We start from the raw sequence: 24,335 nt of genomic DNA on the forward strand, positions 1-24,335 counted from the left end.
CTCCACTGCAAGCCTGGCAACCAGTGGGCAGGGGCTGGCTGACCCTGGAGAACGGGGCGCCTTGAGGTGCCTGAGGCCCCAGGAAGAGCTTAGTGTTGGCGGGAGCCCCAGGCCACACAGAGGAGGACAGACACTCACTGGGCTTCCAGGCCTCCTCTGGGACTGTCCCCGGCCAGAACTCTGGCTCATTCGGCCTCGGTCCCTACCCCTGTTCTAGCCGGACAGTCAGGTGTCCCAGGCCCCGCGGGCTCCCTCACTCCGCCCTGGCTCCTCTCTGAGGCTCCCACTGCCGCGCGGCCGCCGGAGGGCAAGGTCGACAGGCGCCAGCGACCCGACGGTCCCCAGTGGCACCAGGGGCGGTGGTCCTCCATTCCCAGGCTGGGAGGAGCCCTGCCGGGCGGCGCTGGGTCGCCAGGACAACTACGCGGTCCCCCGCCCCGCCTCCAGGCCTCGTCAGGCGCTGCAAGTCCGGCTCAGAAGCCCGGCCCGGGGCCAAGGTCACCGCAGCAGGCCGGGCCCCTGCGTTCTGAGCCGGGTGCGGACGTGCTGGTGCTCGGGGATGTCGGGGGCTTTGACGCCTGAAGGCGCGGGAGCCGGGCGCCTGGGGGAAGGGGGTCCGGCGCCGTCACCTCCCACTCCTCGCCCGCGGGTCGGGGAGCCCCTGCCGCGGGGGAAGGAGGCTGTTTCCTTTGTAAACTGGCGGAGGCGCGCCTGGCCCCTGGGCCCGGCAACCCGAAGAGACACGCCCGAGACCTCCGGAGGGAGTTAACCTCCCGGGCCCCGGTGCCGGCCACCCCCAGGCGCGCAGGGTGGCCCTGAGCCAGGCGCGCGCCCGCTTGTCGCCCCGAGAGGCGCCGAGCCCAGTGGGGCGACCCAGTGTCCCGCCCCCCACGCAGCGAGGGCGACACTAGGCCGCTGCCCCCGGGCGCCCCGCGTCCCCTCCGCCTGCCCCGGCTTCCTGCGCGCGCCGCCCGGGACTTCCTCGCCGCAGTGCCCGGGGCCACCAGAGCCCAGCGCGGGGCGCTGCCGGGACACGCGGGCGGCCGACCCCAGGCGGGAGGATCCGGGCCACCGGGGAGGGAGGGAGGGCGCAGGGCTGGGCCCGGAGGGGGAGGGGGGCCCGGGACCGGCCCCAGGCAGAGGAGCGGGGGGATGGGGTCCCGGGACTCCGGCCACGGCGGGTGTCCCCCCCGCCGCCCCCGGGCTCGTGGCTCTCGGGTCCTCCCGAGCCAGGGGACACTCCCGGCCAGCGTGGGCCGCGAGCCCGGGCGCAGCCCCCTCTCCAGCCCGGGGGTCCGCACCGCGCGTCCGGCCGAGCTCTGCGGGCGGGCGCGGCTTCTCCCGGGACGCGGCGGCGGCGGCGGCGGCGGGCGGGGTCCCCGGGAGCGGAGCCCGCGGCCGCGCGCCCCCGGCCCGGCTCGGCTCGGCTGTGGCGGCCGCCCCAGCGGAGCTTTGTGACGTCAGGCGGCCGCGGGGCGGCGTCACGCGCGGGGCTGACCCGGCGGCGGCGGCGGCGGCCTGGGACGCGGCGGGAGCATGGAGCCGCGCGCCGGCTGCCGGCTGCCGGTGCGGGTGGAGCAGGTCGTCAACGGCGCGCTGGTGGTCACGGTGAGCTGTGGCGAGCGGAGCTTCGCGGGGATCCTGCTGGACTGCACGAAAAAGTGAGCGGGGGCGCGGGCCGGGACACCCCCGGGGTCCCCACCCGACACCCGCCTCCGCCGCCCGGAGACCCGGGACCCGCCTCCGGGGTGGGGGTGGCGTGGCCCCGGCGCCCGCTTTCGGTTTCTGCCGAGCCTGAGTTTCGGGGCGCGCGAGCGCGGCCGCCACTCGGGGGGGGCAAAAGTGGTTCTCAAAGTCGTCGCGACTTTTCGGGGCGGGCGCCGGGCCGGGCCGGGCCGGGGCGGGGGGCGCGGGGCCGGGGTCCCGGAACTCCACACATCTGCTATAATTAATGCACTTTTCTTTGTTCAGAGCCACTGTTGAATTCGACTGTTGGCAGAATTGTCGTTAAAGCAGGGGAGGGTCAGATGCGCCGTGGCCTTGCCCTGGCAGTTACTCACAGGTGGGGGTGCCCTGTCGAAGGCCATGGGCCCCTGGCTGCTGGGAGTGACTCCGCGGCTGAGGTTTGGATTTGGGGAGAGCAGTTGCGCCCAGCTGTGCGATTTAAGAACAGTTTCAGGCCAGGGAGTCCTGAGTCATGGGGGCGTGAAGAGGTACAAGCTGTGGGAGCCGTGGGCACATCCCCCGGGAGCCCTGGCTTCCTGGGTGGGGGGCGCAGGGCAGGGCGGGGCGGTTCCTCCTGAGAGGCACCTGTGCACGGGCTGCAGGGACCCATGCAGTGCAGATGAGCCTCCTGGACACCGCGTCACATGGCAGGGAGCTGTCGCTGCCAGATCAATGATTAGGCATGAATCAGGCTGTGGCCTCGCTGCGCTCCTGCAGGGCTTTCTTTTGAAACTGGGAGCAGGGAAAGGCTCCTCTTTTAAAGGCCCAACTTTTTCCATCCGTGGAGCCCAGATTTTTGCCTGGTGACGTGAATTAGCAGAGAGGACCGAGTTCCTTCCACAATTATTTCGCAGACGTTATCTCTTCATTAGATGTGCCAGGAGCCATTTATCCACAAGTCACGTGATTTAACATATGGCTCCCGTGTGGTTCCTGCCCGCTCCGTGTGGGCTACCGCTGGGAGTGCACGGGCAGGATGGAGGGACACTTGGGGGGTGAGAATCGCCACCTGGGAGCTGCCATCCCCTCCACCATCGGCCTCAGCTTCCTCTGGCGGGCAGGGTTGGGCTTGGTCCTGGTCAGCAGGGCCGCACCCCTGCCAGACCTGCACCACCTTGCCTGGCCTTTCCTCCCTGAAGAGGGGCACGAGCGGCAGTGGGTTGCCCCATTTCCCAGGTTCCTTGACTCGGGACAAGGGAGGCTGAGAATATCTGCAGTGGCCTCGGGCTCTCCTCCCTGAGGCCCATGGCTAACCTGGTTTGCAAATCTACACCACCGCCTCCCCTTCATGGAAAAAACCAGGCCCGATGGGACCCCCGGCGTGGGAACTGGCAGCTGTAGGATGCATGGGTGTCAACCCTGCCTGCCACGTTCAGCTGTAACCAGAGCCGCCCACGGAGCCGGGCGCTGGGCCTCTGCGGGCACAGCCACTTAGCAGCCACCCTTGCTGCCTTGGGCTGGCCCCCTTGTCCTTGTGGGGAATCTGAAGGTAGAGCAGGCTCCCCGACCCCCAGTCCTGAGGCTCGTCCTGGAAGGACCCCTGCCCCCTCCCTCATCTCCCCTGTGCCTGAGTCTCTCCGGCTGTTCTCCTCTCCCCCAGCCCCAGTCCTGAGGCTTGTCCTGGAAGGACCCCCGCCCCCTCCCTCGTCTCCCCTGAGCCTGAGTCTCCAGCCGGTTCTCTGCCCTTGTATTCCGAGTCCCAGGGCTCCTGTTTCCAGCCCTGCCTCGGACCGCAGGGTGCTGACCTGCCTTCCCCAGGTGCCAGTTTCTCATCAGGGCGTGGTGCCCGCCCTTATCCCCTGCATGTGACAGTGGAGGCCCAGTCCCCAAGTGTGGGTGCTGACTCACAGGGAAGAGCGGCTGGGAGCCCTATGACAGGTGTCCGCCCACCTCAGGGAACCTGTGGGTCCCAGCACAACCGGCGCTGTTGAGCGCAGGCGGCGGGCAGCCAGGCACCTGTTCAGAGCAATCCCACGGGAATGGCGGCCCCGCTCACACAGGCGCCGGGATGCAGGGCTGAGGTGGGCCCAGCAGCCAGCGTTTGTTGTCGGCCGGTTTGGGAGATGGCATTCTCTCCCTTACTTGCAAAGCAGAGAGGAGAGGGGCTTGGCAGGTGGGTGGAATTGCCTGGCTTGTGCCAGAAGGGCCATGCGATCTGAAGCAAGATTCTCTTGAGTGTCAGCCTGCGTGTACATCTGGGTGAGTTCACTGCACACCTACTGTGTGCCAGGAAGTGGGCTGAGCCCGGAGCAGGCGGCCTCCAGTGATCTTCCCCCAATCTGGGCCAATGTGGTGGTGGTTCCTTCCAGAGCATCGATGACACAAGCCTTGTCCTGACCCGCGTTGTTTTGCGGGTGATTTGGGGATATGCTTCTGGTTGAGGATCTTGGGTGGGGTGGCCCTGGCTGAGGGGTGGCCTGAGGACAGACGAGGCTCCGAGTGCGGAAGGGCTGGCCTGCCCCACCAGAGCCTCCTGGCTCGATCTCTGAGCTGGTATTTATTGGCCTCCCCCAGTTGTGGGTTGCCTATGGTTCCAGACACAGACTGCTGGAAAGGTCAGGGGACTGTCCTCTGTGAACCACACCCTAGCCCAGACACCCTGGCCCACACTGAGAACCCCAGACACTGCCTGTCCCAGCAGAAGGGCACCCTGAGCTCTGTCCTGGACTCACCTGTCCAGGTGGAGGCTGCACTGCTGGGGGCTGCTCTTGGGATGATTCACTCAACAACCAAGGTGGGGAGCACCTGGGCCAGGGCTGCAGTGGTGATAGGCTGTGCCCCCTGCCCTTGGGGAGTGAGAGGGACACAGGCTTAGTGCATTGAAGGCCAAGGCACCAGGAGGCCTGGCTAGCATGGCTGGTCTTCGGAGCGTCTCGAGGGGATGGCATCTGAGTGAGTGGGTAAGGAGGGCGTGGGGTGGGGGCCTGGCCTTGTGCTACTTGGGGAGCCCCACGGGGCTTAGAGAGGGACTATGCTGATGGCTCATAAACCCTTGAGTCCAGGACACAGGGGGCCGGCCGTGGCCACCTGGCCCCACCTGCTCTCCCCTGGAGATCCTGGGGCAGGTGCCCACAGGGTGAGGCAGGCTCCCCTTGTGGGGCCTTGGAGGAGGCGCTCCCCTGGTGTCTAGCCTGTGGCTTCTCCTGCCAGCCTGCTTTTCCCTAACCCCTGAGAGAGTTGGCCTGGGGAGACCCCACTGCCCCCAGCAGGCCTGACCTGCCCGCCCTTTTCCCGCATGCTGTCCTGCTGTGGGTGTCTGCAGGGCTACAGGGAGACTGCAGACGCTTTCTAGATTGACACTGGAGCATAGCCGAGGCCTTGGGTGCCAGACTCAGGCTGTCCTGGGCTGCGCTGAGGCTGCCTGTTCCTGTTCCAGGAGCCGCATTTTCTTTACGTTTTTAGGCCACAACAGGGTGTCCTTTCCTGATCAGAGAGTGAGGAAGGAAGGTCCAGGGTGAATGTGGGCCCGGGAGGCCAGGCAGGGGGCTGCCATGTGGGCATCTGCCATCTCATGGCCCTGGTCTGTAGAATGGGGAAGCCGTGGGGAGGCGATGCCAGCGAGCGCAGGGGGCTTGGGCAGGCAGCCAGGGCTGTGCTCCTCCCGGCCATGGTCCCGGGCAGACCTCAGGCCTGGGCCTTTTTGGGAGTTTGGCTGAGCCTGACATCCAGGCGAGGCCCCAGGGCCGCCATGGCTGAGTCAAGGCTCGGCCACTTGTGTCTGGCTGAGGACCTCAGGCCTGGTCTCCAGGGCCCCCGTGTCCTTGCCAGGACACTGCTGTGCCATTGGGAGTGGCACTGGCGTACTTTTTGCTTTGGGGTCTGGTCCGTTCTGCAATTAGAGACTCCAGGGCGTCTCACCCCTGCCTCAGTTTCCCTAGCCCTTTCTCAAAGCAAAGGTTATTTGTTCTGTCCCTGAGCTCGCAAGGATGCCGCGTGAGGCTTATTTCAAGGGGCCCCTCGCATGTCCTCTTCCCCACAGGCAGGGCCCCCATAGGGCCCCCCACATGTCCTTCCCTTCCCCACAGGCAAGGCCCAACGGATGGCTCTAAAAGGGCAGCCTGGACCCAGCAGGCTCATCTGGGTCCAGGGCCACTCCATCTTCCCACCTGCCAAGGCTCGGTGTTACCTGTGGGTCACAGCCAGGCCAGTGGGGCCCCTGTCCCTAGGGGGTGGGTGTGTGGGGAACTACACTGCACCTGTGCACTTCCAGAAGGACCACTCTTCACGTCCCAGGGTCCAGGATAAGCCACTGAGGTTCTCCCTGTGCCAGCGCCGTCCCCGTGCCTGGAGGCAGCAGACCCCCGTGGGTACCCACCCACTCAGCCTGGACGTTCCCTGGTCTCGCTCGGCCTCACCGGCCAATCTGTGAAATGGGAAGACTGTGATCTGTATCTCATGGGGTTGCTCAAGGAGGGCAGGAGCCGAGGTCCCAGCAGCCTGGGGGCTCTGCTGTTGGCTTTGCAAGATCCCTAGGGCTGGGTTCCCCCACCCGTCCCAGCCTGCGGAGTGAGCTGTTCCCACCCTGTTCTGTTCCCACCCTGTTTACCCACCAGTGCGCTGGGGTGCGGCCTGGGCAGGGCGGCAGCTCCAGGAAGGAAGTATGGCTGCCTGACGTGCCAGGGTCACCGGCCGTTTTTGCAGGGCTGGCTTGTCCAGTCCCTGGGCACTGATGCAGGTGTGACTCAGGGTCCCAAAGGGGATGGCAAAGCTCAGGCTGCCCCCCACCCATTTGATCTGCCTGGGAAGGGACTAACCCCTGGCCTGTGGCTGAAGATCCTGGGGCAAGGGATGGGGCCGGCTCCGTTTGTGGGGCCCTCCTCAGGGTCCTGGCACCTTCAGCCCAGTCCACAACCCCGTGTGGTCAGGGTGCCATGTTCCCCAGCCCTAGTGGGGTTGCCCCCTCCCTCTGGCTGTCGTAGCCACCGTCCTCTGGCAGGGATGCTTCTGCTCCATGGGGGGCCTTCTCCTTGCCAATATCCCCTCATTTGCCCTCATTTGAGGCCCTTTCATTGGGTCCTATGGAGGGGTTCCTGGCTCCCCCAACAGCAAGGGGCCGTAAGCATGCTGGCCCAGAAGCTCAGGGTGCCTGCGTGCACCAGCGGGCGTGTGCACCAGCGTGAGGAGTGTGCATGCACATGGACGTGCTTCTGTGTGAGCACACGAAGTTGGTTCTCAGAATGCTCAGCCTGTATTAAATGCTCACAAGGTGCTCATGGAAGATGATGAACTGGCTGCTGATTTGGGTACGGAGGCCAGTTCTGGCTATGAGGCCAGGGGACTTGGAGACATCAGCCTGCAACCCTGGGCGGGGGTGGGGGCTGGCTTTGGGCAAAGGCTCATCTTCCACAGCTTAACTCTGGCAAACCTTTTCTGTAAGTGAAAGTTGCCGGCTTGGGTGGCCCCACTGTGGCCTGGCTCACAGACAGCGTATAAAGGAACCTGGGGGCTGTGCTGTGTGCTGGTAAAACTTTCTTCACAAACGCTGGAGCGGCCAGGTGTGGCCCGCTGGCCCCCGGGGTGCATGGGGTCTGTGCTCCTCGGTCCTGGCACCAGCACCTGGCTGGGACTGGTGAGGGCACCGCCCGGGACTGGCCTCAGCGCATCATGCCCTTGGGCCCACGTGCCTGGCTCTCCTTTCTCGCGAAAGTCTTAGCCCATCACAGTTGAAGGCAGCCCGCTTCCCACGGCTGCTGCAGGGCTCAGTGAGACCATTTGCACAGGGGGCCCAGCCCACACTCCAGAGACGCTCCTGCCGTCGCTAGCCCGTGGCTGCAGGCCCCACAGCGGTGCCTGGCCAGAGGAGAATGGGGCGGGTGGCGCTCACTCTGACCACCCCCACCCACCACAGAGCAGAACCCCCCACCCCGTGTTCATCCCCTCACAGGCCACAAGGCCACTGCTGCACCCTCCCCGGCGAGTCGCAATGCTGTGTTGCTTTTCTGTCTCTTTCTCTCCATCTCCCTCTCTTTTTTCTCTGGTTTAGCTAGAGCAGTCTTGAAAATTGCATCTGGTTTGTTACCAGTTATGCGTGTTCCCTGTGGAAACGTGGATTCTGTGGACCTGTTTTCCATGGTCTGTGGTAACATCAGCGTTCGCAGAACTGTTTTCCTGACGCGCTCACAGCAGCTTGTTGGGCGGGATGAGGCCAACAGGGGACAGGGCTCGGGGACATTGGCTGCACTTGGGCCTCGAGAATGATGGGGCAGCCAGGTGTCTGTGCAGCGAGGTGGCCTGCACTCTAGGAAGTGAGCTGCTTCTGAGGACAAATCCCCCAAAGCCACGCACAGTGCTGGGCACTGCCCGTTAAGTGCAGGCTGCCCGGCCCAGCGAGTCCCAGGATGAGAAGGCCTTTACAACTGGGATTGGTGTCCTGGCTGTGGCAGCCGCGGGGCCTTAATTGTGGCTCCCCCAGCAGTGGCTGCTCCTGCCCCTTGTGCCCCTTCCCCTGCAGATCGTGTGACCCAGCAGGGCAGGACCTGAGGGTGCCAGGTGGGCAGGGAGGGCCTTCCAGGTTGTGTGGGCAGATGGGGATGAGGGCTCTCTCGGGGTCACTGAAAGCATCTGGGCCATCTCCAGAGGGCTCAGCCCTGGGCCACGCGCAGCCCCACCCCAGACACACGTCATGCACCTGGAACCCTGCTCCTGTAGGACAGCATTCTCCAGGGCTCCTGCAGGACGGCATTCTTCTGGGCTCCTGCAGGGAGCTTTCTCCAGGGGCTTGCTTTGGGGGTTGAAGGGTTGCCTGGCCCTAGGGGGGGTCTTCCCTGAGTCCCCCAGCCCCTCGGAGAGGAGGGAACGGCTGAGCCTGTGAGCAAGGAGCCTGAGTTTTGGGGTCCAGGGCCATGGGTCACAAGCAGCCAGACCCCTCCCCGGGCCAGGTCAGGCCTCCTGGGAGCATTCCTGCTGGGGTCCACATGTCCCTTGGGGCCATGGACTGAGATTCGGAGCCTCTGGGCCTGTCTCTGGCCAGGGAAGCAGCTGACCTCCCGGCCATATGCTGCTTGGCTTTGGAAGGCACATGTCTTGCCCTGCTGTGTCCAACCCAGGACATACGTAGGGAGCATGGGCATTGGTTTACCGTCCTGAAATACAGCCCTGGACTCAGGGCATGGCTCGCTGCCCAGACCTGCTGGAGCATGGGTCGGGGGCCTTGGCTCTGGGGGCTGGTGCGGGTGGCAGATGTGCCAGGGTCCCTTCTCACTGTGGTTTCTCTCTCTCCATTGCCAGGTCCGGCCTCTTTGGCCTACCCCCGTTGGCTCCGCTGCCCCAGGTCGATGAGTCCCCTGCCAACGACAGCCATGGCCGGGCTCCCGAGGAGGGGGATGCAGAGGTGATGCAGCTGGGGTCCAGCTCCCCACCTCCTGCCCGCGGGGTTCAGCCCGAGACCACCGGCCCCGAGCCCCCCCTGCCCCTCGTGCCGCCGCTGCCCGCCGGAAGCCTGCCCCCGTACCCTCCCTACTTCGAAGGCGCCCCCTTCCCTCACCCGCTGTGGCTCCGGGACACGTACAAGCTGTGGGTGCCCCAGCCGCCGCCCAGGACCATCAAGCGCACACGGCGGCGTCTGTCCCGCAACCGCGACCCGGGGCGCCTCATCCTCAGCACCATCCGCCTGCGGCCGCGCCAGGTGCTCTGTGAGAAGTGCAAGAGCACGCTGAGCCCCCCGGAGGCCAGCCCCGGACCCCCAGCCGCGCCCAGGGCCCGCAGGAGGCTGGGCAGCGGCCCGGACAGGGAGCTCCGCAAGCCGGAGGAGCCGGAGAACGGCGAGCCCACGGCTGCGGCCACCGCCAGGAGGAGCAAGAGGGAGAGGCGCGAGGAGGACAGGGCCCCGGCAGAGCAGGTCCCGCGGAGCCCGGTCATCAAGATCTCCTACAGCACGCCCCAGGGCAAGGGAGAGGTGGTCAAGATCCCCTCCCGCGTGCACGGCTCTCTGGAGCCCTTCCGTCCCCAGCAGGCCCCGCAGGACGACGGCAGCCAGGACCCCGAGGTGCTGGACAGAGAGTCCCGGGACCGGCCGTCCTGCGCGCCCTCGGCCTCCATCCCCAAGTTGAAACTGACACGGCCTGTGCCGCCCGGCGCGGACCTGCCGCCCCCTAAGATCCGCCTGAAGCCCCGCCGTCTGGGGGACAGCGAGCACGAGCCCGTGTACCGGGCCGAGCTGGTGGAGGAGCTGAACGGGTACCCGCGGGACAGCTCGCCGGCGCCCTGTGCGGACGGCCCTGCCGGTGGGCTGGCGGACTTGTCTTCTGGAAGTTCGGGTGAGGACGATGACTTCAAGAGCTGTCCCCAGGGTCCACAGGGACGCGAGGGCTTGGCTTTTCTCGTCAGCTGCCCTGAGGGGAGAGCGGACTGTGCCAGTGAGTCGGCGTGCAGCAGCGACAGCCTGGACGAGGCCAGGTCGTCCGGCTCGGAAGGGACGCCGGCAGACACGGGTGACCTCTCGCCTGGCCACGGCGCGTCAGCGCCCTCGGTGTCCAGAGAGGCTCGCCAAACGGTGCCACCCCTGACGGTCAGGCTGCACACACAGAGCGTGTCGGAGTGCATCACGGAGGACGGCAGGACTGTGGCCGTGGGGGACATCGTCTGGGGTAAGATCCATGGTTTTCCTTGGTGGCCGGCGCGTGTTCTTGACATCAGTCTCGGCCAGAAGGAGGACGGAGAGCCGTCTTGGCGAGAAGCGAAGGTCTCGTGGTTTGGTTCTCCGACTACGTCGTTCTTGTCTATTTCAAAACTCTCCCCTTTCTCTGAATTTTTCAAACTGAGATTTAATCGTAAGAAGAAGGGGATGTATCGGAAAGCTATAACCGAGGCTGCAAATGCCGCAAGACACGTGGCCCCGGAAATCAGGGAGCTCTTAACCCAGTTTGAAACGTAACTGGTTCCCTGACCAGGTGAGTGTGCCAGCGGCAGCCTCCTTCCCCTGGCCGGCCCAAGCTCACACCTGTGTCCAGGCCGTGCCTCTGCTCCGGGCCCTGAGGCCCAGGGAGCCGCCGCCTGTGCCCCTCAGCTGGCTTGCTTGGGGCCCCAGCCGTCTGGAAAATGGTTGCCCTCACTGGTGATGCCGTCTGCGCTTCTGATTCACACGAGAGGCGCACTGCAAGGAGGCCAGCCACCGCTGGTGCTTATTGGAAGCACACAGCGAGTTTGTGTTTGGCAGGCATTTTTCAAAGGCCGGAAGGGAGCTTCTCATGCTCTCATTCGTTGTTTGGAGTCGGGGATGTGGTTTGACGGATCCTGGGGAGGGGAGAGCCCAGGCTGAGGCCCTGTCTTGCGTTACTCACTCAGGGAACAAACTCTCACTGCTCTTTCCAAAGATCAGAGCGGGCATCTCCCTCCTCCTGCGCGCGGATAGGCCATCCCAGGACATTAAAGGAGGGAGGGCGAGGTGAGCTTCCCACCCTCAGATGAAGCCCCCACCCCAACTCCCCAGACTGGCCCAGCCCTGCCCCCCACGACCCCCTAAATCTTCCTCCTGGGTCAGTGCGCACTCCGTCGTCAGCAGGCTGTGTGCGTGGCCAGGCGCCCGGGACCTGGGACGTGGTGTGGGGGCCTGTTCCCGGGGATGGCGTCTCACTGTCGGCCTCTACTACGAGCACTTTCTAGAATCTCCAGCCAGGCCTTGTGTGGATTCTCTGTGCCTGGGGGGAACTACGCTGTGTGGAGGTGTGGGGGTGTCACCTTGTGGGGCTGGGGGCACCACCCATGCCCCTGTAATCACCACGTGGGGCATCCGGAGCCTGCCGAGGGGCTGTTTTCTGCCCTGAGCTCCTGAAGGCCACTCTCCCAGCTCCAGAGGCCTCTCAGCACCTCCTAGATGCCCCTCTTGTCTTCCCAGCAGGAGAAGGCAGGCCAGGGAGGAGTCCTTTCTGGGTGGGGGCAGCTGGTGGCCCTCTGTGCTCTTCTTCCTGGCTCTGTGGCCTAACCACCCCATGGATGCAGAGATTCCAGGGCCAGGGGCTGTACGCAGAGGGCAGGGGCAGGGCTCCGCCTAGGCCTTGGTGACGTCTGGTGACCTTGTCTTCCCTGGCCACCTGCCCAGAGGCCTTAGAGTTTCCCAGGTGACAGTCCTCGGGCCTTTGTTGGGGGCGGGGACTGGAGCGCCTGGTGCCCCTCCACTGCTGCACCCTGCGCATTGGGGTTCCGGCGGAAGCAGTGATGAGAGACCACCGGGGTTGAGCCAGGGTCCCCAGGGTCCCCAGGCTGCCTGGCTGCCCAGGCTCTGGCCTGGCCTCACCCCCTCCCTCCAGCCACCCGGCTGCATCTGCCTTGCTCTCCTGAGGCCAGGCACAAACCTGGCTGCGCCCCGCGCCCCAGGAACCAGGCCCTTTTCTGATCAGTTCTGGGGCCTTGGGGCAGGCGTGGGGCAGGTGCCTTGTTGGCGAGTGGGTGTGGGTGCCGTCTCTCAGCTTGAGTCTGGGGAGTGTCTCAAGCCAGGGCACCATCTTCTGAGGGGTAGGAGGAGGGTCAGAGCACTCCCGTCTGCTGTCCTGGGGGGCCCTCCCCGAGTTCTGGACTCAGGCATTTGCGAGGCATGACGTCCGCCCACGCAGGACGTCTCCAAGTGAGGCCTGAGGCCTTGGCTGGCAGGGAGTGCCCAGCCGGGAGGGAGGGCGGGAGGACACAGTCTTGCAGGCTCAGGGCCGGCTGTGTTTATCCGGAAGTGGAGGAAGAATCTCACCAGACGGGTTTGCCTGCCTCCACGGGGGGCAGTGCCTGCACACGGGGCCTGCGCCAGCCGGGACCAGCCCCCTGCTCTGGGAGTGGGGGTGCCGGATCCTTTCAGCACCAAAGCGCAGAGTGGTGTGTGCCTGGTTGGGTTTTTGGTCTTATTTCCTGAGGGCTAAAGACCAAGTGCTCAGTGTGATCAGAGCCGGTGTCTCGTGGGGCCTGGGATCTCCCGCCCTCTGTGGGGTTGGTGGTCCTTGAGGGACACGTTTGCTTTGAAGTGTCAGCAGCGCACCTCTGGTCTGCTCTTTGTAGGGGAAATGTGGGGGTACCTGCCTTTCCTGGGAAGGGGGACCTGCCACCACCATCGTGAAGGCGCCTCTCTGAGCAGAGGCTGAGTGAGGTGTGGGGCGCTGCCGGCCATGCCCGAGGGAGGGGCGGGAGGAGGAGGCTGGTGTGGGGGCTGGAGCTCAGGCAGGGAGGCCTTCTGGGGAAGGTCGTCCTCCCAGTTCCCGCCCACCGGCCACCCTGGCCTGGCCCCAGCCGCTCCTGCAGCTGCCCGAGGATGAGGACCGGGATGGCTGGGCGGTGTCAGAAGCTTCCTGAGGTTTGTGGGTGTCTGCTGCCTGAGGCACTTGTCAAGGAGCAGTCACCGCAGGCACCGCGAGATCGGCTCCGTTGCAGGGACACTGAGCCCAGCATCTACCCGTGAGAGACCCCTCACTCTCTCTCAGCTTGCTGCGGGGCTGGAGGCCCTGCTCAGGGGTAGGCGGATGCCCCACAGACCACAGGGTGCCAGGGCATTGGGCCTGTGGCCGGCAGTGCCAAGAGGCAGCCTGGCTGGCACAAGGGACGGGCATATCGGCCTCAGCAGGGGCTGTGCCAGGACGCATGGCTGTGACACACTTGGGCACCCCTCCGTGTGAGGTCCTGATGTAGGTGCGCCGAGGCTGGGCTGGCCTCCTGTGCAGGAATAGAGGCCGTTGGGCCTTGTCCCAGCCGGTCACCTGCTGTTGCGGTCTCAGTGAGCCAACACCTCTGAGCCTGTTTGTTCACCGCTCCCAGGGTAACAACAGGTCCCGCCTCTGAGTGAGCCGCACTCCAACCCGGTGGTCACGGCCGGCTCCAGGGCCTGTGAATGGCCTGTGGCCGCTGCCCTTGGAGGTGACCACTGTGCCCTCTCAGGCCACCAGGAGAGGCCGTTCCCTGGGACTTCTCCTACACCCACAGGGACCCCCTGGGATTAGAGCTGAGGTCCGGGGCGGGGGCAGGTGGTGGAGACCAGGCTCTGGGGTTACTGTGCCTGGGAGCAGCCTCCTGCTTCAGGTGCAGGCACCGGACATGCAGGGTCAGGGGCCCAGCAGGAGCTGCCTGGCCAGGCTTGTCCTGCAGCTGGGAATGGGGACCCAGAGAAGGCAATGTCACCCACACCCCCACCACCGCCTGGGCCCACCAAGCCTGAGAGGGGAAGGCAGCTCCTCCCCAGTGTGAGCCCCGCGGCCTCGGGCTGGGGTCCTGCCCCTGTCCAGGCTCAAGGTCCTCTCTCTGCTCCCCTGGTCTCTCCCTCACCACCCACCCACCCACCCACCCACACCTCTACTGAGGGCCAAGCACTCCACTGGACCCAGGCCAGAAGGGGGGCCAAATGGGGAGGGCTGTGAATCACCAGTTCCCAAATTAGTGCATAATCACACACAGGAACTGCTGAGAAGGAAGGGAAGAGGGGCTTGAAGCAGAGCATCCAGCGAGAAACCTGGCCTGGACTGGGATCCAGGAAGGCTTCCTGGAGGAGGTGGCAGGAGCCAGGATCTGAATGGTGAGCTAATCAGGAGCTAATGGGGTGAGGGTGGGGGCAAGTGTTCTAGGCAGGAGGAGGGCAGGGCATGTTCCAGGGGTTGCGGAGGTGGTCAGAGGGCCCGGTGGGCCAAGGCACAGACTCTGGGTGCTGTTGGAGAATTACAGACAGAGGAATGAGATGGTCTTGTTATTATTTGTCAGTTAAAAATAAAATGAAACTTTAAAAAAATCTGATACCTTTACAAATAAAAGCAGTGACCTCCAGCTGTGAGGACAGGGAGAGTGACGGGGGACGGGGAGGCTGGGCGGTGTGCAGGTGTCGCTCCTGGAACTAGGGGAGCCACGGTCTGTGCCCCGCATCCTCAGGGGTGGCTCCAGTTCTCGGGAGGTGCCTGAGGCCTGGCTGGAGGCATCTCAGGGGAAAGCTCAGAGGCGGGTCAGGCAGAGAGCTGGGGGCAGGGATCCATATTCCTCGGGGGGACCTGGGCCAGGACAATGCTTGGCGGGGAGCTCCACAGACTGGCTGCTTGAGGCAGAGGCTTTGGAGCAGCAGAGGCGGGTGGAGATGACAGGTGACTGGATGTGTGCGCTGTGCGGGAGCAGGAAGGAGGGTGGCGGAGAGTGGGTGGCACTGGCCAGCCGTGTGGGGAGGACCTGAGGGGCTCGGGACCTTGCCCGCCCTGCACCTCAGTACCACTGCAGGGGAGGGGGGCGTGCCCAGAGGGGCGGCGGGCTGCCTGGTGTTTTGGGAGCCATGAGGGCCAGTGGGGACACCTGGTCCTGGGAGCTGTGAGGGCCAGTGGGGACACCTGGTCCTGGGAGCCGTGAGGGCCGACGGGGGCACTTGGTCCTGCACAGGCACCTCCTGTGCTTCCCTGTCGTGGCCAGGGCAGGCCGTGCTCCGCCGACGTGCGGACTGGAAGCTGGGCACCTCCCTGAAGTGGGGACTCAATGCTCTCCTGGTGTCCCGGCCTCTTGGGCAAGGGGGAGATTTCACAGCTTCCAGACAGTGCAGGCTGGAGGGGTCCAGCCTCCTGTGGCCCCAGGGGCCCAACCCTTTCCCCTCCTGCCCTGGCAGGGGACTTTTGGGGGTGTACCCAGCACAGCCTCCGTCAGCAGCTGGGAGCACAGGGTTTCTGCGCCACTGGACGGTCAGTGTCCCTGGGGTCGTCGTTGTCTTTTGTGAGTTTCCTGTAGCTGCTGTAACAAACCTCCACACACTGGGGCTCTGAGACCACAGGCGTTTATTCCCACGCCTCTGGGGGTCAGGAGCTTGAGTCAAGGCGAGCGGGGCTGTGCGCCTTCAGCTCCAGACAAGAATCCCTCTTGCCTCCACAGACCTGGGGGTCCAGGCGTCCCCCTCTCATGACCACGTCACCCCAGGCTCTGCCTCCATGGGCTCAAGGCCTCTGCCTCTTCGAAGTACCCTGGTGGCATCTGGGGACCCGTAGATAGCGCGGGAGGGGCCGCTCATCTGGAAACCCTTTAATCACAACACAAACACGATGTGGCAGAAGGTGCCATTCCCAGGCTCCCAGGACAAGGAGCACCCGGTCTGATTCACTCCACATCCCCAGCGGTTGTGTGGGCAGCGGCGGGCACAGCCCAGGGTCCACCCCAGCCTCATGTCCGACAGAAGGGAAGGCCCCAGGAAGCAGGGGTGGAGATGGGCTTCAGCCCAGGGGCCTGTGGGGCGAGGGAGGGACCCACTGCTTCAGAAAGGTCCGCTGTGCACAGGCCATGGGGGCAGCATGGGCCGCTTCCGACCTTCAGCTTCATAATGTTGATTTCTCCTGGGAAATAAAGATAATAATCAGGAGCTGCCCGGCCCTGGAGTGCTGAGTCGGCAGGAGCCGCTGCCGGGACTTGGGAGAGTGTGGTGCTCACTGGAGTCTCCGGGCCAGAAGCAGCGACGCCGCTGTCTCCAGGCTTCGGCTTTTCTGATTGATGTTTTCCTTTTAGAACAGCGTCCTTGAGCTTCCTGCACAAAACTTGCTTTTCTCTTCCTCCAACTCTAAATAAAAACGCTCTTCTGCTTCCGAGGACGGGTTTCTCAGCTGACTTCCCTGCGTTGCTTTCAGGGAATTCAGGTCCCACGTGAAGGTTGTAATTATTTTGTTCCAGAAGGAAACAGAGGCCTGTAATTCTGAGCCTGCTGCAGGGGCTCAGGCCCCGCCCTACCTCCTGGCTCCCAGCAGCCGGGCAGCCGGTCCTTGCCGCTTCCTCCCAGCCAGCAGCTTGGGCATTGAGGCCATGTTGGTGGGGCAGGCGGGCAGGTGCTGGGGTGTTTGGAGTTGCTTCTCAGGGGGTCAGATGCCTGGGACATGGGGGACTTTCCCAGTGTGGGGGGACGCTGCTGGAGGCCCCTGCTCACCCATGCCTTCAAAGCCAAGCGTTGTGCCCACCTCTGGTGAGATGCCCTAATGCTATGCGGACCTGTTGCCAGACCTCCTACTTGCTTCCTGGGTCTCACCTTCAGCTCCAAATCCTTGCCCCTGACCCCACCGGGCTTCAATGCCCTGGACAGGGCAAGTGCCCCGTGTCAGAGGATTGGGAGTGGAGGGTGGGACTTCCTGCATGCCATGGGGCTCACTCTCTTGCCAGGATCCCTTCAGGGGCCGTGGGAGCTCCTGCCCGGCAGGAGGCTGTTCTCTCCTGGAGACCCGGGGGTTGGTTGTGGGCTTGGGGTTGTTGGCCTAATCCGTTCCCGATCAAGTTCACCCAGGTTTTCACCCTGGGGCTCCGCCTACCGTTGGTGATCACTTTAAGATTTGCTCTTTCAGGAGGGATTACGAGGTGCTGGCCCTGGTCTTCATTTACTCACTGGAATTCTTGCAGAAAAGCCTCTTTCCTTACCAGCTTTCAGTGGCACTGCACCAAGACTTGCGGCCACCCCCCGCTTGCAGAGAATTCTCATGGAGGCCAGGGTAGATGTGGGGGCTGGTTCCCCAGCTCCTTCCAGCGTGGCCGAGGAGTCCCTCCTGAGCGTGTGTGTCTCGTGAAAGCGCACATGTTTGCTAACATATCTAGTCGGGTTCGATCCACACAAGTGCTATTGTTTCCATGCTCAGACGGTGCCATCTTGGGTCAGCTGGCGGAGGCCAGCGCCCGTGTCCTGTGGTGACCACAGCAGCCTGCTGGCGTCTTTGCCCCCGCCGTGCCACGTCATCTGGGCTCACTGTGCGTTTTCTGGCTCAGGCCTGAGGCAGCCACGTCCCTGGGAGCCCTGCTTCCTGCTTTCTGCCCCTCGGGCCGCTGCTGTTTCTAAACCTTTGCAGTCAACACAGCTAGGATTCACTTTTGTGTCTGATGCCGGAAATCCTGACGTTTAATGTTAACATGATCAATTTTATAGATGTAAAGGTTAATATATCTATATCAACATGTAATATAGGTGTGTAAAATATTTAAAATATAACAACATAATGTCACATATTACTGAAAATAATATATGTAATACTATTCTGATGCAGTATGATAGTTTCGGAAGAAAAGCACCCTAGCACCTCCCACCAAGGAGGGTGCCCGCAGGCGTCCCGGTGGGTGGTGGCAGTGAACGCCTGAGCTCGCCCTGCCCGTCTTTTTGTCCTGGGGTCTGGCCCTTTGGGGTGTGTGTCACATCCCTCTCTCTGTGGCAAAGTCATGACCTCAGAACACACTTAAGCATCTTCATTCACTTTCTATTTTTAGAGACTCCTCGTTTTTTTAAAACCCGCTGTGATAGGATTCTGTGGCACCTCCGCAGCCCTGGGTCCACTCCCGTCCTGGTCTCCCCGGCCTTCCCGTGGCCGCATCTGGGCAGGGCCCCATCGTCCTTCCTGGCTTCCAGCCTAAGCAGGCCCCACGCCGGCTTCTCCTCCCCGCCCCTCGCCTCCTTGTGATGTGCAGAGCTGTGGGACACACCCAACTCCCTGGGGGGATTCTGGCTGTCCCAGTCTTTTCTCCAACAAGCTGTGGGGAGGGTGTGAGCCACCAGCTTTCTCACCATGGAGAAGGTGTGGCCCAGGCAGGGAGGTGCTGGTGCCTTGGGGCCTCAGAGACAGTGGGGTGGGAGAGAGGTAGGTGAGCACGAGACTCTGACCCCCTGTCCCGGTGGGGGCTCTGGGGGCTCCCAGGCAGGTGGGGCCCCAAGGCCTCCAGGTTCCTGAGAACACCTCGTGTCCTGGAGGCCTCAGTGATGCAGAGCAGCTGAGCTCAGCTCCATGAGCGAGGGTCATCTAGAAAGGTAGGAGAGACGTGAGGAGCGGCCAGTGCTGCTCCAGCCTTGGAGTCTGTGTCTCTGCTGCCGGGAGAGGGAAGGCTCCTGCGAAGGCCACTGCTGCTGTTCGGGACGAAGGGCCCGTCCAGGCTGTCTCCTCCCAAGGCCCGTTACACATGTTTCTAATGAGGATAGTGGCTGATGGATGTTTACCGACATTTCCAAAGGTCATGCTGTTGTTGATGGAGAAGGACTTGGATGGTTTTAATGACCTCCTGGGGCTGTGTGTTTCTTTGCAGGGAAGTGTGGTTGCCTTTGATTTGAGCCTCTTTCGAATCCTAAAATGCTGCATTAGAAGGGGTGGACGAAGCAGGTTCCAGGCATGGCAGGGACCCCACTTGCACCACAGCACCAGCTGTGGCCTCTGTGGATCCCCCAAACAGCCCTCCTCCTGACCCATCTTGCACGCAGTCCCTGGTGACTCCCTAGAAGTTTGGGAGGGACCCCAGGGACTGGAGGACGCATAGGTGGAGCTGCTGCGATTCTGGGGTTGGCCTCTACCTCGCTGTCAGCCGTGGAGTGGGTGGCTCAGTTTGCCTTGTTACAGCTGCCTCTTCCTTCTGAGAAATGGAAAATGGTATTTGTAGGAATGCATTTGTGTGACCGGCTCTAATCCTCGCAAACATTCCTCACAGGGACTGTTCAGCTTCCCGTACGGAATCTGCGGGGTCGGAGGAAGTTATTCCAGGACTGAGAAAGTGAAGCCTCGTGGTGTGGAGGCACTGACGCCTGGCTCTGTCTAGGAGTCACTGTTGGTACCCCCGGCAGGTCTCAGCTGGCGTTGGGCTGGGGACTGTGTCAGCGGGGCCTCTGAGAGCCTCCTGCTCCCCCTGGGACGTGAATGGGAGATGGTCCAAAATGCAGCTTCTCTTTAATTTGTGTTTGTGTCGATCTTACTATGTTTGTTCAATTTTTACAAGTCCAGTGGTCACGTGCAGTATGTAATGACGAGAATTCACCTTCGTATTTCTAGACGACGTACTGCTGCTGCTGCTTGATCCTTAAGTTTTCAATTTAGACGTTAGTTATGGGCTTTTTCTATGGAAGATGAGGCTGAGATCTCTCCTGTTCACTGCCACACATCCACATCCACTCACACACACACCCACTCACACTCACACACATCCACTCACACACACACCCGCTCACACATCCACTCTCACACACACCCACTCACACTCACACACATCCACTCACACACATCCGCTCACATCCATTCACACACACATCCACTCACACACACATCCACTCACACACACACCCGCTCACACATTCACATCCACTCTCTCACACACACCCACTCACACACACATCCACTCACACACACATCCACTCACACTCACACACCCACACACACCCTCACACACTCACACATATCCACTCACACATCCATTCATACACACCCGCTCACACATTCACATCCACTCTCACATCCACTCACACTCACACACATCCACACACACATCCACTCACTGTCACACACATCACTCACACTCATTTACTCACACCCACTCACACAATCCACTCACACTCATTTACACACGCACACATGCACTCTCACACACGCACATCCACTCACACACGCACTCACATTCAAACACACCCACTCACACACCCACTCACACACATCCACTCACATCCAGACATCCACTGTCACACACATGCACTCACACACATTCACACAAACACACACGCATCCACTCACACATCCACTCACACACACACCCGCTCACACATTCACATCCACTCTCACACACATATCCACTCACACACACATCCACACACACCCACACACACATATCCACTCACATCCACTCACACACATCCGCTCACACACACACCCGCTCACACATTCACATCCACTCTCACACACACCCACTCACACTCACACACATCCAGTCACACACACACATCCACTCACACACACACCCGCTCACACATTCACATCCACTCTCACACACATATCCACTCACACACACATCCACACACACCCACACACACATATCCACTCACATCCACTCACACACATCCGCTCACACACACACCCGCTCACACATTCACATCCACTCTCACACACACCCACTCACACTCACACACATCCAGTCACACACACACATCCACTCACACACATCCACACACAATGTTTGGCTAACTCAAGACTCGGTGTTTATGTTAATGATTTTAGCCCATCCATGTAGAGGATTATAGATGTTGCCGGCCCTTTCTTCTCTGTAGCATTGATCCCGGCTTGGTGCTTGGTCTTCACATTGTTTACAGTGTTGTCACTCAGGAATGCCCAGCGTGAGGAGAAAGAATCCTCTCTTACATTCATGCTCACACACACATCCACCCTCACACTCTCACACGGCACACGCCTGCAGGTGCCCTCCAGGCCTCCCCGCGTGCCGCTGGGCTTCCTCACAGCATGGTGGTCTCAGGGCGGTTGCAGTTTCTCCCATGGCAGCCCAGGGCTTCCACGAGGGGAGCACTGGAAGTGGCAGTGGCCTCTCCGCGGGGCCGGGACAGGGGCAGGTCCCTCCAGTGACTTCTCGGCGGGGCTGTGACAGGGGCAGGTCCCTCCTGCCCTGCTGTGGTCAGGCAGGGCCCATGGGGCGCCTTCCTCCTGACAGGAGGAGTGGCGGGGCTGGCGGGGCCCCGTGCGCCCTCGGCTCTGCAGGCTCCGCTGCCTTCCCCGTCCCTGTGCTCTCCACCCGCTGGCTGGTGGAGAACTGGGGCTGACAGTGTCTGTCCCTCTGTTTGTTGGATTTAGGGGGCTGCTCTCTTCAGGGCCCAGGTTTGGCCCTGGGTTGCGGGGCTGAGGGGACCGTCTGTCCCCGCCAGGTCTTTCTGCCTGAGGTGGCCATCCGGGGCCTGCGTGGGCTCAGGTGGGGGGCGATGGAAGCAGAGCTGACACCTGGGGCTCCGCACAGATCTGGGAAAGGGTTTTCCCCTCAGGGTCTAGCCCTCCCTTCCCACCCTGGGATCCCCATGCGTGGGGCTGTGTCCTGGTGGAGGGGGCTTGGGGCTCCTCCCCAGGCTCGGGTCTCCACGGGGCCGTCAGTGGGAGGCGAGGGTCCCTGGAGTCATGTATGGGGGTCCTTCCACACCATGAGCCCGGCACAGGCATGGTCGTCAGCCCCCACCAAGAGGCCACAAGGCTCCAGGCCCGCTGACTTCTCTGTGGCCCTGCGTGTAGGGCCTGTGGACTGCGGGACTTCAGGGCTGTGGTCTGAGCCCCCAAGCATGGAAGACCCTGCACTCTCTCCCAGCACAGCCGGGCTGTGGGCCCTGAGGGAAGGAGGGTCGGCAGGAGCTGGGGGGTGGTGGAGGTCCCGGGTGAGCCTCAGGCCCTCCGGGGCGCCCTGGCCTGCTGCTCAGACCTTGAGGGGCTGGTCCCCCATACTCGACCCTGAGTTAAACCTCTGCCCCTTTTTGCTTTCCCCCAAGGTCACCGACGATGAGGGCACACCTGCTGTCCTGGAGCTTCCTATCTCTGTTCGGGGACCCTGTGAGCCTTCTGGCCGGCTGCGTGCAGAGCCCACTGGGCACGGTGGTCGGCCTGGTGTGAGGCCCCCCAGGGACCGGCAGTGTGTCCAGGGAGGGGATGGCCCTGAGCCCAGCGGCTCCTCCCGCTGAGTGTATTTCTTCCCACCACTCAGCCCATGGCTGCCCTGGCTCACGAGGCAGTCGGGACTCGTGACTTGCTGGCTGCTGCTGCCTCGCGCGCTGGGGTTCCATGGAGGAACTGGGCCTGCCGCCCCGGCCTCGTCTGCTGCCCGCATGCTGGGGTCCCGTGGAGGAACCAGGCCTGGCGCCCCGGCCTCACCCAGCGGCTGGTGTGGGCAGCTGTTCCCTGCCTCGCAGTGTCCTGGAGGCAGCTGTCTCGCAGACTCAGCTTGGTCTCCCGCAGGCTTCAGAAAAACCCAATTGCACGTGTGGGATTCTTCCCCAGCCCTTGGGTGCGGGGTCTCTGTGCACTTGAGAGCTGGGGGACCCACCCACCGTCTCCCACTCCAAGTTCATCCCAGAGCGTGGGGCCCGCTGGGCACCTGGCACCTGGCCTGCAAGGCCACCTGTCCCCCAGATGCTGCTACGAGTGACCAGTGCTGTGTGGAGGAGGCCAAGGGCGGCCCCTGGGAAACCAGGCTTCAACAGTACAAGGAAAAGAAACTTGCTCTGTTTTGTAAGAGCGTGTTCCTTTTCCTCTTTTTTGTCACTTTAAAGACCAAAAAGAATAAAGAAAGAAAAGAAAAAAATTAATCTGCTCTTTCTTTGTTTAAATGTTAAAAAAAAAGAGAGAGAGAGAAACATATGTCATAGTTGAAGTTGTGACTTGTGCGGCCACAGTTCACACTCATGCGTGTGTCCCTGTCGGGGCTGACAGGGCCTGAGTCCCCTGGGCACTGCTGGGCGGGGCCCATGTCGTACGGGTTGGGGTGACGCCGCCACCGGCTGCATCTCGCTGCCTCCAGGTGGGGGGACACTGGCCACTGCCCTGAGCCCCAGGAGGGCTGTGGGCTGAGTCCCCATCTCCAGGCCTCCCTGCTGGCTTTCCAGTGGACGCTGGGATTTCCTGGAGAGGCAGTGCTCTGCACGCGGGGAGCTTTGTTCCTTGTTTCCTGGAGTGACTCCTCTCATCCCTTGTTTCTTGATTTGCTCATTCAGAACCAAGGGAGATCTCAGAGATGACGATGGTGGCTTTGCTTGTTCCTGGTTTTGCTAGAACATTCTGTGCTCTAAAGGCATCGCTGCCCTCAGCAAGGATCGTCTGGCGGGGGAGGGGTCGGGGGAGGGCAGCAGCATACACCTGGAGGGTCCTCTCCAGGGCACATGAGGGAACAACCCTCATGGTTTCCTATGGTTCTGGACCTGACTTGCGAGGAGGGGCATGGTTTTCAAACTGGTTTGTAGCAGCAGAGCCCTCTTCTCCAACAAAATCACCCAGAATCACTTCCTCCCGGAGGGGCTGGGCTCATCCTCCTGAAGCCCTCCAGGCCCAAGAGTCCTGGGAAGCCTTTGAAAATCCAGGGAGGGGCTCGCATGAGCCCAGGAGAGCAGAGCCAGGACTTGAGAGGAATGAGAGCTGCTCCCCCTCCCCTCCTCCCTCCCCGGCCCTGCCCACGTGGGTGCAGCAGAGTCAGGGCCCTGGCCCTTGGGGCTGGGCATCTCATCCCTCTGAGCTCCGGTGCCCAGGGGCTGCCCCTGCCTGATCTGCTGCTCGGGGTGACTCCTCCTGCCGCACATCCCACTTTGCACCCAGGACCTCCTACTGACTAGGGTTGGCTCCCCTTTACGAAGGAAGGCCTTCGTAAAGCTTGGCACTGCTTCAAGAAATGTGTGTGTCCAATGGAAGCAGCAGGCCTCACCCCTGGGACAAAATATGCGTGCAGCCCTGAGCACATTCACTCCCAGCTGCCCAGCCTGCAACTAGAGCTCAGCCACTGCAGGTGACAGCAACGGGACCCGCCTTCGAGCCTGAGGCCAGGACTGATGCCACAGCCTGCAGCTCCTCCCCAAGCCCAGCCCCAGCCCTTGCCCTTCAATCCTGAGACCCTGAGATGCATGGGTGGGGCTTTCATCCGGTGAGGAGCGGAGGCCCAGGGAAGTGGGTTCCCCAGCTGCCAGTACCCACTGGTCAGGCTGGGCTGGACCAGGTCCTGAATCCCCGCCCTTCCACCCATGGACTCCCCAGGAAGGCTGAACTGAGGGAAGAATTCCTGCTGGGAAAGCCCTGTTTTGGGACCAGGGTTTCGTCCCTCTATTGGAGGGGGTCAGGAGGACACCTGGGAGCGGAATACCTGAGGGAGGAGCACCTGGCGGGGAGCCTTGGGGGAGGAGGCACCTGGGGGAGGAAGTCTGGAGGAGGGGGTCTCCTGGGGGAGGGGCAGCTGGG

At 62.8% G+C, this 24,335-nt stretch overlaps 1 protein-coding gene across 3 annotated transcripts; it reads left to right on the forward strand.

The window, feature by feature from the left end:
* The first annotated feature begins 1,470 nt into the window (after positions 1–1,470).
* PWWP2B (PWWP domain containing 2B) lies at positions 1,471–22,702 on the forward strand. Of its 3 annotated transcripts, none has more exons than XR_004669325.3 (4): positions 1,471–1,661; positions 8,953–10,613; positions 14,086–14,203; positions 21,890–22,702. XR_004669325.3 is itself a non-coding variant. In XM_034951481.3 (3 exons), exons 1-3 carry the CDS (start codon positions 1,537–1,539, stop codon positions 21,901–21,903), a joined length of 1,497 nt encoding a protein of 498 aa, XP_034807372.1. In that variant the 5' UTR covers positions 1,471–1,536; the 3' UTR covers positions 21,904–22,702. The 3 variants fall into 3 exon arrangements, 1 of the variants encoding a protein (XP_034807372.1); XR_010113221.1 differs by having other exon boundaries at positions 1,492–1,608; XM_034951481.3 differs by lacking the exon at positions 14,086–14,203 and having other exon boundaries at positions 8,953–10,310.
* The last annotated feature ends 1,633 nt before the right edge of the window (positions 22,703–24,335 follow it).

This window comes from Pan paniscus, chromosome 8, assembly GCF_029289425.2.
Source record: "Pan paniscus chromosome 8, NHGRI_mPanPan1-v2.0_pri, whole genome shotgun sequence".
NCBI lineage: Eukaryota > Metazoa > Chordata > Mammalia > Primates > Hominidae > Pan > Pan paniscus.

Excerpts from the sequence above, each read along its gene's own strand:
- PWWP2B (XM_034951481.3), top strand. The coding sequence starts at position 1,537 with ATGGAGCCGCGCGCCGGCTGCCGGCTGCCGGTGCGGGTGGAGCAGGTC. Across the intron at positions 1,662-8,952 it reads CTGCTGGACTGCACGAAAAA|GTCCGGCCTCTTTGGCCTAC; the intron begins GTGAGCGGGGGC and ends CTCCATTGCCAG.